The following is a 14,165-nucleotide window of genomic DNA, read 5'->3' on the forward strand; positions in this document are numbered from 1 at the left end:
TAGTAATTTGAAATATCTCAAATCCTATCATTTTTTTCAGAAAAGACTTCCTTCCCCTCTCCCAAAAAGAATTCTCAGGTGAATTTTTGTTCCTCCCTCTTTTTTATACCCCCTCCTTTGGTGACTTCCCTGGTGGCTCAGACGGTAAAGTGTCTTGTCTACAGTGAGGGAGACCCGGGTTCGATCCCTGGGTTGGGAAGATCCCCTGGAGAAGGAAATGGCAATCCACTCCAGTACTATTGCCTGGAAAATCCCATGGACAGAGGAGCCTGGTAGGCTACAGCCCACGGGGTCGCAAAGAGTCGGACACGACTGAGCAACTTCACTTCTGATTTAAAGCTCTTTTCCCACCCATATTCAAGACCTATATCCCCAGAGTGAAGCAATCTGGCAACATCTGACTGAAGGTAGAGGGGCAGATGAGAGCTCTTCGAGTCCTGCGCTCTATTAAACCAACCTTACCTGCTGCGGAAAACAGGTACGGACCGAGTGCTCTGTGTAACCAAAAGATGGCCCTTCAAAGACAGCTGTTGGGAGCTTCAGAACTTCCTTCAGAAACTGGTCAAACTTGCTAAATATCATTAAGCCATTGGAATCGGACATCTGGGAGAAAACATCTATGAGAATAAAACCAAATAAAGTCAAACTATAAAGAAACACCAACTTTTTATAAACAGCTGTATGTCATTTGTATACCAGTCCAAAAGCATCATTAAAAAGTATCATAAAGTTACTATGATTTTTAGTTAACATGTACTCTCAATCTCTTTCACACTGTGTGGTTACTTTGCTGAGAAGGCTCCTCTTTCCCAGTCATTGAATACTCGACCAAAAGATCACAAAACCATTCACACATGTCCACCTACCTACTTTTATTGAGTGTACATTAACTGGATAATATATGACTTTTTATTTTACCAATTTACACCTCACCTTATTCCAAGAAGAATTTGCAACAGCACATCCTTATCTCTTACATTTATGTATGTTCTTATATAAGACATATACATATTTGAGTGTATGAATATAGCTGTATATTGCTGAAGGGTATGAAAGAAACTGTATTATACATGTGTATTCATACATAAATGATGTAATGTATTGTTATGTGGTATGTTCATTTAAAACATTCCATTTAGTAAGTTCCAAAGTAGAATAAAAAGAACTCACATTATCTTTTCTATCACAAGATCCTTTGATGCTAAGACTCTGTTTTTACATAATGTCTGACCCAAGCAGCTGAGAAAAAGGTTTCCAGCAGTCCTACTATTTCTTTATCTTCTTAGACCAAGCTTCCTCTCTCTGGTCAGTAATTCTCCTCTTCTCACCCATAGTTGAGGAGAAGAAGAAAAATAACCTGGAGCTCAAAACAACTTGACAACTATAACCTCAGCTTTCTTATCAAATTACTCAGCTTTCTTACAAACAAATCAGTGAGTTAAATATGCAGAGTAAAAAAATTTCCTGAGGCCTTTTCAAACATGGTATTTTTAAAAATAATATTCTATATATTCATAATTAAAAGGTATATTAGAAATATGTATGTAATAGATATATACAATGTACATTTTTACATTATTCTTTAGGTTCAATCTGGGGATTTTATCGCAAACCACTAGGTAAAAAAAAAGAAACATTTAAAATGTTAATCAAAGAAAGATGAAATTTAGATCATCAGTACCACAGGGTAACTATTAAGGCATCAGAAAACATAAAATTATCAAAAGAAAATCTCTGGCACATTCCTTTCATGATAGCTGCTAGTTTTCAACTGAGAGAAAAGCATTAAATACCCATTAGGAGTGGAAAATCCAACAAGAGGCTAAAAGAAACACAGTCCTAGTGGAAAGTAAAATCAATTAATTAACAAATACATACTAAGTTCTCACTGAGTGGTCCAAGTGCCAAGCATTCTATTATGTACTTTGAAACACAACAGGGAAGTATGACACATAGCCCTTATCCCTCAAGACAGTTTCAAAGTAACTGGGAAAAATAAGATACATATGAAGCAAAGAAGAATTAAACACTAGTTCAGCTCAGTTCAGTTCAGTTGCTCAGTCGTGTCCGACTCTCTGTGACCCCATGAATCACAGCACGCCAGGGCTCCCTGTCCATCACCAACTCCCGGAGTTCACTCAAACCCATGTCCATCGAGTTGGTGATGCCATCCAGCCATCTCATTCTCTGTCGTCCCCGTCTCCTCCTGCCCCCAAGCCCTCCCAGCATCAGAGTCTTTTCCAGTGAGTCAACTTGTCGCATGAGGTGGCCAAAGTATTGGAGTTTCAGCTTTAGCATCAGTCCCTCCAATGAACACCCAGGATTGATCTCCTTTACAATGGACTGGTTGGATCTCCTTGCAGTTCAAGGGACTCTCAAGAGTCTTCTCTAGCACCACAGTTCAAAAGCATCAATTCTTCGGCGATCAGCTTTCTTCACAGTCCAACTCTCACATCCATACATGACCACGGGAAAAACCATAGCCTTGACTAAACGGACCTTGGTTGGCAAAGTAATGTCTCTGCTTTTTAATATGCTATCTGGGTTGGTCATAACTTTCCTTCCAAGGAGTAAGCATCTTTTAATTTCATGGCTGCAATCAGCATCTGCAGTGATTTTGGAGTCCAAAAAATAAAGTCTGACACTGTTTCCACTGTTTCCCCATCTATTTCCCATGAAGTGATGGGACCAGATGCCATGGTCTTAGTTTTCTGAATGTTGAGCTTCAAGCCAACCTTTTCACTCTCCTCTTTCACTTTCATGAAGAGGGCTTTGAGTTCCTCTTCACTTTCTGCCATAAGGGTGGTGTCATCTGCATATCTGAGGTTATTGATATTTCTCCCAGCAATCTTGATTCCAGCTTGTGCTTCTTCCAGCCCAGCGTTCCTCATGATGTACTCTGCATAGAAGTTAAATAAGCAGGGTGACAATATACAACCTTGACGTACTCCTTTCCCTATTTGGAACCAGTCTGTTGTTCCATGTCCAGTTCTAACTGTTGCTTCCTGACCTGCCTACAGGTTTCTCAAGAGGCAGGTCAGGTGGTCTGGGATTCCCATCTCTTTCAGTATGTTCCACAGTTTATTGTGATCCACACAGTCAAAGGCTTTGGCATAGTCAATGAAGCAGAAATAGATGTTTTTCTGGAACTCTCTTGCTTTCTTCATGATCCAGCGGATGTCGGCAATTTGATCTCTGGTGCCTCTGCCTTTTCTAAAACCTGCTTAACATCTGGAAGTTCACGGTTCACATATTGCTGAAGCCTGGCTTGGAGAATTTTGAGCATGACTTTACTAGCATGTGAGATGAGTGCAATTGTGCGGTAGTTTGAGCATTCTTTGGCATTCCCTTTCTTTGGGATTGGAATGAAGACTGACCTTTTCCAGTCCTGTGGCCACTGAGGAGTTTTCCAAATTTGCTGGCATATTGAGTGCAGCTAACTTAAATAGAACAGAAAGAAAGGAGGCATATGATATTAGTTTAACCTCACCATTTGCTATGGCTGAGTCTGCCTATATGTATGGCGTGCTAAGTTGCTTCAGTTGTGTCTGCAAACACCCAATATTCTTATCTCCTTCATTAGTAATAGAACACTAATTTTATTTGTGGAGCAATGTACCCAGCTAAGAGATCACACTTTGCAGCCTTCTTTTAATACCTTTCAGTCATGTGACTAGGTGTTTGGAGACTATAAGCAGAAAGGTTGTGAGAGATTTCCTGGAAGGCTGGTAAAAGAAAGTTGACTGCACCGGAAATAGATCCCTTTTTCCTTCCTCCTCTTGCTATCTGGAATGCAATCATGATGGCTGCAGCTCCAGCAGTCACCTTAGACTATGAAAAGTAAAAGTGAAAGTGTCAGTCACTCAGACGTGTCCAACTCTTTGCAACTCCATGGACTATAGTTCGCCAGGCTCCTCTGTCCATGGAATTCTCCAGGCAAGAATACTGGAGTGGATTGTCATGCCCCCCTCCAGGGGATCTTCCCAACCTAGGGATCCAACCTGGGTCTCCCGCATTGCAGGCAGATTCTTTACTGTCTCAGCCATCAGGGAAGCCCTGGACAATGTGGTAATCTCAAACTTTATGTAGAAATCATACACCTATGATTAGTAATGATAGAAAAGAAGGATATAGAAAGCCTGAGTGTCAGATGAACACAAAGCTACCATATCAATCTTAGACTACACACCCCTGGACTTCCTTAATATAAGAGAAAAATAAACTTCCACATTGTTTAACACTGTTATCCCGGGATTTTTCTTTTCATCTTGCAATCCCTAATATTAAGTACTGATGCTAAAACTGAAACTCCAATACTTTGGCCACCTCATGCGACGAGTTGACTCGCTGGAAAACTCTGATGCTGGGAGGGATTGGGGGCGGGAGGAGACGGGGACGACACAGAAAGAGATGAATGGATGGCATCACCAACTTGATGGACATGAGTTTGAGTGAACTCTGGGAGTTGGTGATGGACACGGAGGCCTGGCGTGCTGTGATTCATGGGGTCGCAGAGAGTCGGACACAACTGAGAGAATGAACTGAACTGAAACTTTACTAAACATTACCCCATTTTACTGTCACAAAAAGACAGTGTGTGTGTGTGTGCGCACACATGTGTATGCACATATTGTTTAAATTTCATAGCTAAGAAAACGAGCTTAGAAAAGTTAAAGTTCTTAAGGTCAAAAAGTTATGCGGAGATCAAGACTTCAACTCACTGATTCCAAAGACATTCCACTACACTATACTTCTTCAAAATATAGTGTAGAACAGACACAAAAATACATAGGCAGGGGTTGTAAAGAAAGAAATTTAGAAGCTTGGTCTTGAAAACTAGGATTTGAAATGAAGTAAAACCACGGTGGGAGTAGGGGTTTTGGGACACAACTAGAGAAGAACAGAGACAAACAAAACGAGTGAATATAACAAAGCAGAAACAGACAGAGAATAAACCAGCGGCTGCCAATGGGGAGAGGGAAGTGGGGAAGGGGACTTAAGGGATGAAAAGGGACACCCTAATATGTATAAAATAAATAAGCTACAAGGATGTATTGTACAACATAGAAATATAGTCAATATTTTATAATGACTTTAAATGGAGCATAATCTCTAAAATACTGAATCACTCTGTTGCACACTTGAAACTAATATAATATTGTAAATCAACCATATTTCATTTGAGGACAAAAAAAAAAGAGCAGGATAAAAATCTCCATGGCAGGAGTTTACAGTGTGTCTGTTAGTGGTGGCAGACAGGAAACAGTGCGCCGAAGAGAATGTTCTATGATAATTTATATTGAGAAAGAAAGATAAATAAAGGTTCAGTAAGAAAAGTAATCACGTTATGAATGAAAACTCAAAGAGGAAACAATTTGGATTTGGTTTAAAAGTAGGGAAGAAATATTTAGAAAGTTAGGTTTCAAGAAATCAGACTTAATGATTGGCAGAATAAAAGAGGAAGAATGAGATTGGAGACATCAGCTAGAAAACTCTGTAAACAATGCACAAGTAAGGAAGTAAGAGTCAGAATTTCAGGAGTGACAGAATGGGGGGAGGGGTGGTCAACTCCAAGATATCACAATGCAGGCAACTGAAGGTGATGGCAAACTGGATTAGAGAATAAAGGAATTTCTAAAATTAGGATTCTTTTAAGTTTCCAGCTTCACAATCCTACAACGCAAGTCATATGGCAGAGCAGGAAAACAGGAGGAACCCAAATGCTGATGAGATTCCCTGAGCCACAGTACCAACTGTGAACTTGCCAGGCTTTGGACTTATTTTTACACAAGAAAAACAAATCCCGATGGTTTTGCCACTCCTGGTCAAGTTTTCTGATGCCACTCCGTGTATTCATAACTGATACACTAATAGTTATTAATGTAAGTCACTAATGGTAGAAATATTCAAGACCAGAGACTTCAGCTACAAAGTATATACATACACATATGTACATAGCTTCGAATCATAAAAACATACGTGCATACATCTACACCACCAAATCGATACCTAACTCAATCACAGCAGTAGTGATTAGATAGTGAAATGGCTAACTTCTCCCCTCAAAAAAAAGTATTATTTTCAGTTATACTTAGTTACTAGGTCATATAATATATACAAAGTAGTAGCGGAAAAAAAAAAAAAAACTTTTTAGTCCATGAAAAAAGAAACTATAACTTAATAGGTTTATATTACACTAGTAAGAGAACAAGCAGAAACATGTTCGTTGGGTGGCTGGTTTTAAGAGAAATACTGCTAGACTAAAACTGAACGTACAGTTAAATAATTACTTAGAAGTCATTACTTCTAGAGTTAGTGGTTTAAAACAGTTTTTCCTTTTTTTCTTTAAGCTAGGCTTCTCATATCTGTATAGAAAAACACTGAAAATAATTGCTAGATTTTTTCATCATAAATGAAATATAACAACGAATCCAAGTGCACCTCATATCTGTGACAAAATGAAATATAAATTGAATCTATAACAGCAAATACGATTTACTATATACCTGTAAAAATACCTTAGCAAAGGAATAGATAAGAGCTAATTAAATGTAATAAAAAAATGTCCCCAGAATTCAACTAGCCCTCTAATTAAAGCCCTAAACCCTTCTGGCATTAAGGGAAAAAACTGCTTCCCAGATCACTGGTTAATTTCCCCAGTAATTCTATTTATACACCTCTGAAAGAAGGTATGCTGATTTCCCATTAGTTGTCTCCAGATAAAAATATAGGCTTTCTCCCTTGTGAAAAACCCACAATCAAGCCCTTACACACACATGGGTACAAACTTTCAAAAATACTCTGTCCTTTGTGTAGAGGCAAAATAATGCTACTATTCTACCATCCTCACATATGTATAGATTTTTTTTTTTTTCCTGGTGATAATGACCCTGGTTGGCTTTCTTCATTGCATCTATCCATTTGCTTCTTGGCCCTGCATGACCAACCATACACTTCTGCAAGGTGACAAGACTGTTTACAATAAGGACTCAAGTCTATTGAAAAGAAAGCCACTTTCTTTTCTATGTTAGCTTTGCTGGCAAATGACTCTCATCTTCTCTTGCCATCTTTCTACCAACTGAGCAACCTAAACCACACACACAAAATGTATACACATCTGCATATTTATAAATATCTATATGTAACTAAATCCAAGTGCATATTTTATTCTCCAACTCATGAATATTCCTACATCATTCACTAAGTCTAAGTGAGGCAGGAGGATGGGAGACAGCCATGCCTTGGGCTTCTAGTATTGACTCAGTCAGGAACTACCCCAGGCAAGTCTCCAGGCCTCCCTTGCTTTTGGTTTATCTTTTTCTTTTTCATAAAATGCAAATTAGGCAGTCACTTCTTGCTTTCAGTTTTAAAACATTTTGGTTACATGAGAAATATGAATGTGAGCAAATACTCGGATTAGAGAGTCACTTCCTGCTAATGAAGGGAAGGAATGATTAAGAGTACCAGCCACGATAAATAAGCAGTGACAGGTGTCTAAAGACTATAACAGAGGATGCTAAATGTTGAACAGGTGAAACTGCTTAATTATAACTTCAAAGGTTGACTCCCTATAGTTTGTTAATGAAACATGAAGGAAGCAAATCAACTGAAATGTTAGAACTGCCAGTTCTGAGCAAAAACACCACCTCAGGTCACTGGGTGGTGACCACAGTTCCCCCGGCTACTCAAAATGTGGTCTATCAAAAACACACAAAAGCAATAAGCAATATAAATTATTATTAAAAAACCATTTTATGCCACAACTCAGAGAAAATGCCTAACAGGGTGTTACCATTTTATGATATTTCTTTTTTATACCCATAATAATTTTTTGTTGAAAACTGTATTACATTTATGAATTTTGATCTGAAGCATAATTTTAAAGGCAGTATATTCAATCCTGTCCGTATACCAAAGTGTAACTGAGCTCTCACTTTTGGTCATTAAAGCTGTTTCAAGTCTTCAAATATCATAAAAAGTGCTGCAACAAATATATATAAAACCTGGGCTTTTTAATTCCTCATGATAAACAGGAAGCAGGCTGAGTTACAGGATACAAATATTCTTACAGCTTTTCTGATACACACTGTCAGACTGCCCTTCAAAATGATGGCACCAGTTTTCTCAAGGACTTAAAAATAAATTGCATGAATCATCTGTTCCTATCTTTTAGTGCAAGACAGATGGGGTTTGAATAACAGATTAAGTTTCCTAGAAAACAGCAGAATTAGACAAAGCAAATCACACAGTTAAATTAATTGATAAGTATTCATAATGGGCTTACAGTCTTAAATTTTGTTTCTCTGAGGATTCCTGACATTATTGAGTCTTCATCATGCTGATAATTAAAGTCTGTATTCTGTGATTATAAATCATTGGTATTTAAAATCCTGACAAGTTGCCTTTGAATCTTGGATATAGTCCCTAATGGCCATAAGAGTTAACCATTTATCTATAAATGAATGATAGCTGGGAACAGAAACTTACTTAAGAGAGACCTGAAAAGTCTAATTAAGAAATGTTTCAAACTAAAAACACAAATATTGGTTAAGTCATTTTAAATGCTATCTTAACAATAAAACAAGCAAGCAAACAAGAACAGATCAAGTAAAATGGGGGGCAAGCGTAAGTGTTCATCGTTCAGTCATGACCAACTCTTTGTGACCCCATGGAATGTAGCCTGCCAGGCTCCTCTCTGTCCGTGGAATTCTCCAGGTAAGAACCCTGGAGTGGGTAGTCATTCCCTTCTCCAGGGGATCTTCCGGGTCTTCCAACCTGGGTCTCCTGCATTGCAGGCAGATTCTTTACCATCTGAGCCACCAGGGAAGCCCAAAATGGGGGGAGGGGAGAAAATTAAAGAAAAAAAAAATCCTAAAACAGGTAAAAAGCAGAAAGATCAAAATAAAAGTAGAAATGCTAAGGCATATTCCATAAATTAGAAAAATCTAACTTAATGGGAACATTAACAGAGGTAACAGCAAAAGTACAGTGGTAGGAGGCCGCAGGAACTAAGAACAAAAAGTGAATAAATGGTCAAATATCAATTAATGTTACAATACAGTCTTACAGCTAATTTCTGCTACACTAAATTCAGCTGCCTCAACTAAGCAGGACATAGCTGTGACTAGAAAGCAAAGAAAAAATGGATTCTCACAATAGCCAAAACTGACGATCATACTACGAAAGTAAGTGCTTCTCTCAATATGAGCAATCACTTCTGTTTGTACTTCAATAGAATACAAAGAAGGCTGGTTATGTTCCCTCCATCGGTAGCATATGAAAAGTGGACCAGAAGCAAAGAGACTTGTAGAGACTGGAGCACTGATTAATACCATCATGTTTACCAGCGATAAAGGACACAAACATACACCGCCACCACCAATAACCAGAAATTCAAGAGCTGAAAAAGCACAGCAGTCTGAAAACACGAGAAGGAACAAACCCAGGATTTCACCATCAGCCCTAAACGTATCACAGAATGACATCCCTAAGAGATGAGAAGTGTTTAAATTATTATTGGTGAGCTCTGTTTAAAACAGGAGGCACAGACTATACAAAGCAGTTTCCACCCTGGATGATTAAAACAAAAAAGTGGAGATAGCCTAAAATTTTACCAAATGTAAATTACTGATTGAGAATCGCAGTTCTCTGTTGTAACTATTAGTGAAAAAGTGCAAATTCTAATTCTCTGTGAAGTATGGAAGGGATCCAGGTGATAGTGGGGTTTTGTTTTTGGTATTTTTTAATGTGGCTTTTGAACTTCTGGTACTGCTGCGCTATGCGGCTCAGCTGTGTTGAACTCTGCGACCTTTTGGACTGTAGCCTGCCAGGCTCTCTGTCCATGGGATTTTTCAGGGAAGTACCTAGCTTCTGGTACCTAGCATAAAATCTGCACATAAATGTAGCAAATTTAATCACAGATACTTAAACAATCCAGAATCACCTAGAATGTGCAGTTAATCAATTTCCTATTTTCAACCAGCTTCTCCAGTACTTCTTTATCTGATATGGTATCATCGTCGTTAAAAAGCAGACAAAAGCCCAACTTTCTTTTTGTCTGTGTTTGAATGAAACATAATTTCATCCATATTGTATTATCTTCCTAAGAAAAACCACACTAGAATTTAGAAAATACTAAGAAATTTCAGCTCCAAAGGGTAATATTTTAAGATACCATGTGAAAAAAACTCGAGAGAGTATTTAAATAAAACTATAATTTTTTCCACCAAAACTTTATTTTAAATTGCAGCTGATTTTGAAAAGAGATAACTAGATAACACTGACCAAATATATTATCTAAGATCTTTCTTTAGGCATCTAAATTGAGATCTAATGAGCCACTTAACTTCCCAACTTTTAATGTCACGGTAACATTAAGAAAAAGCACAGAAAACAAAAGGATCTATGAAGAGATCTTGCTTGAAAGCTTGTACTTGAATCAGATGAAGCCTCCATATCTTTCAAATAAAACAAAAAAACACTGGCCACAGAGGAACATCACACAAAATCTAGTCCATGAGGAATGCTACAGGACAGATGACCCAGTTTCAACAAATCAATTCACAAGGTATCTCAACACTTCGTGAAAACACACAGCTTCAATCTCACCTCCCTGAAAACTGCCAGTTTCTTACTCCACAGGTACTTGTATTAGGGCAACTGGCTCACACGGTGTCTCCCATTACAGGAAAAGCAGCATGCTGCTAAGTCACTTCAGTCGTGTCCGACTCTGTGTGACCCCATAGACGGAAGCCCACCAGGCTCCCCCGTCCCTGGGATTCTCCAGGCAAGAACACTGGAGTGGGTTGCCATTTCCTTCTCCAATGTGTGAAAGTGAAAAGTGAAAATGAAGTCGCTCAGTCGGGTCCGACCCTTAGCGACCCCACGGACGGCAGCCCACCAGGCTCCTCCATCCATGGGATTTTCCAGGCAATAGTACTGGAGTGGCTTGCCATTGCCTTCTCCGCAGGAAAAGCAGGGTGGAGTACAAAAAAGCAGCTTACAGCAGGCTCTGAATCTACAGCCTGAGTTGAAATCCCAGTTTCACCCCCTCAGTTAACTCAGCTGTGAAACAGAAAACATCATGTGCTGCTCAAAGGCATGTTAAAGATTCAGTAAGAAAATACATGTAAAGCACCCAGCACAATGCTTGGCGTACCTGAGGCAGTCAGGGACTATCTAAAGAGTGAATAAATGAAAAGGACAAGCAGAAAAATTGAGTAATTGTGGATTTTACCTTCTTCCACTTCATTTTACCACCTTCTAATAGTATCCACTGAACAGTACAATGCCAAAATTGAAAAGAATAAGAAAAGAAAGGAACGATAACTGAATAAACAGGCTATTAATTTCTACATAACGACACTTGACTCTAAGGTACTAAAAATCAGTTTAATCACAAGAAATACCACCTGATAAAGCATGGAGTGATTAAGGGCTAAACTTGACCAAACCTGGTAAAAGTAATGAAATCTATTTTCTAACTAAAAGTGACCAACATAATTAACTTCAAACACAATTTTTAATAACACAGAAAATATTTTTAAGCATTTTTAAAGCATTCAGCTTCAAAAAGAATTTTTTAAATGTCAACATTACTATTCTGAACCTTTTCTTGCTGTAAACTAAAAGAAAAAAAAAAAAACCAATAGTTCAAAAAACTAATCAATTCAACAAACTTTTCCATCTGACCAGTAGGTGGCATAATTTGCATATTCTGAGCCAGTAGCTGCAAAGAAAGTGATATGGAAGTAAGAAAAAAACAAAAACGTTCAATAGATAATCATCCAAAATTCTAAAAACATTCACTTAAAAGTGTTTAAAAGTCCTAATTTGAAAATAGAATCTTTCAAATAATATAAAAATACTTACATCTCAATTTGTCCAGCATTTTCCCACCACACATGGTTGCTAACATTGCTTTAACTGAAAATACCGTCAACTTGCCTCGGCCCTCACTGCAAAATAAATTATATTAGAAATAATTGCTATCTGGAATCACAAAAGCAATCAAATGTATCACTAAATATCAAGCAACCAGTAAATTGATTCCTGCACTTATATTACAATATTACCACATTTAGAAACCTTGTATTCTTGTTTTCCCTTTACAGAATTAAGGCTTCACATATGCTATGTGAAAATTGTTCAAACTAGTTTATTTAGAAATGAGTTTAGAAACACCCTATAAAACAACTTCTATTGGATTTGTAGGCAAAAGCCAAATGGACAGAATCTGAAATAAACAACATCCCGCCACCTTGATCTATTTAATCCACAGCTGAAGTATTCAAGTATTCAAACTTGAGGCCCCACCTGGTTTGAACAGTGATTCAAAAATGCATCCTCCCATCAGGATATTATAACAACAGTTTATTGCTTTGTACTAAGGAAACAGGATGCATATTGCTATAAAGATTTTATAGTACATTTATCTCTATTTGTTTTTCTGTAACAAATGTCTCAGATGAGCTTCTTAATATTCTAAGAAGCTCATCTGAGACATTTGTGTCACATCTTCTATCATCAATGTGAGAAAAGTGAAGGAGAATGGACAGTGACATGAACTCTTCTGCAGGAACTAGAAAGATGAAATGTGGAACTTGAGTGATCTACTCCAAGTAAGGCTGCACACCACTTGCACTACCAGGACAATATCAGCAAGGCCCCAACCCCTGTGGCCACTGCTTCAACCATTCAATTATGCCCTGGTTTCAGAGAAGATGAAAACGTCACTAGCTGGATTTTTAAGTCATATATATATAATGACAAATATAATAGGTTTTTGCGTTAATTTTTTTTTAAAGTTTACTGACGAACAGCATCTTCTTTTTTGGCCATACCATACAACATGTGGGATTTTATTTCTGCAACCAGGGATCAAACCTATGCTTCCTGCACAGGGGGCATGTAGTCTTACCCACTGGGCCACCAGGGAAGTCCCATTTTTGTGTTAATTTTATGAAGCTTGTGCAATAATGAGAACTGTATCATCTTGGTTTTGAAAATCATATGTCCGCCTATCATATTTACCAATTTTAATATAGTGTCTCCTATTTTCTAAAACTTTTTGTATACAATAAGATCACACCTGGAAAAAAGGTAAAGGGTTGATAAGCCAGAAAATTCTCAGTGAAAATACTGCCAGGACACAAATGCTTGTTATAGTCTGATTTTAACTATTACATCTAATAAGATAAAATAGGAATTCTCTAAAACCAGCTAAAATTAGAATGAAAGTGAAGTCACTCAGTCGTTCTGACTCTTTGTGACCCCACAGACCATAGCCTACCAGGCTCCTCCATCCATGGGATTTTCCAGGCAAGAATTCTGGAGTGGGTAGCCATCTCCTTCTCCAGGGGATATTCCCAACCCAGGGATCGAACCTGGGTCTCACATCGTAGGCAGGCAGAGGGGTTTTTAAAATATATAGTTCATTGCAAATAATCAGTAAAAAATAATAAAATATATAGTTCACCAGAATACAGATTCTGGTCCATGCCTTATACTGTACTTGGCAATATTATCATCTGGAAATAAGGACTATTCACATGTCAAACATTCATTGCATTATACAAGCAACGTTGCTGCTGCTGCTGCTGCTGCTAAGTCACTTCAGTCGTGTCCGACTCTGTGTGACCCCATAGACGGAAGCCCACCAGGCTCCCCCGTCCCTGGGATTCTCCAGGCAAGAACACTGGAGTGGGTTGCCATTTCCTTCTCCAACGTGTGAAAGTGAAGTCGCTCAGTCGTGTCCGACCTTTAGCGACCCCACGGACTGCAGCCTACCAGGCTCCTCCATCCATGGGATTTTCTAGGCAAGAGTACTGGAGTGGCTTGCCATTGCCTTCTCCGACAAGCAACGTTAAGTGGCTAGAAAGAACATAAACTGGCTTAAAAGTGATAGATTTCTGATATAGAACTTCTAGAGTGGACATCTCTTTTCGGTCCCTGACCATCCAAATGCTGAGTCTACATTTAATGTACACCCTACCTTATGCAACATGTATACTTCCCACTACCAAAGTATAAAGAAACAAAGAAAAAAACAAAAATATGTGTTTTCCCATCTTTCTTTGAAACTAAGACGGGGCATATAACACAAGTTCCACTAATAAGATGCATCTGCTCTAGACGTCAAATAGAAAACAACCTGCAGAAGAAAG

The 14,165-nt window shown here is 38.3% G+C and overlaps 1 protein-coding gene across 1 annotated transcript in view; it reads right to left on the bottom strand.

Moving 5' to 3' along the window:
- Positions 1-14,165, bottom strand: part of DTNB (dystrobrevin beta) — a 256,908-nt gene that overhangs the window by 175,116 nt on the left and 67,627 nt on the right. The window contains 2 exon segments of the mRNA XM_088841232.1: positions 463-617; positions 11,872-11,957. Of these exon segments, the coding sequence (XP_088697358.1) occupies positions 463-617; positions 11,872-11,957 (241 nt within the window).

The sequence above is a fragment of the Moschus berezovskii genome, chromosome 11 (assembly GCF_049115385.1).
Source record: "Moschus berezovskii isolate FMDL1 chromosome 11, NW_MosBer_1.0, whole genome shotgun sequence".
Classification (NCBI taxonomy): Eukaryota; Metazoa; Chordata; class Mammalia; order Artiodactyla; family Moschidae; genus Moschus; species Moschus berezovskii.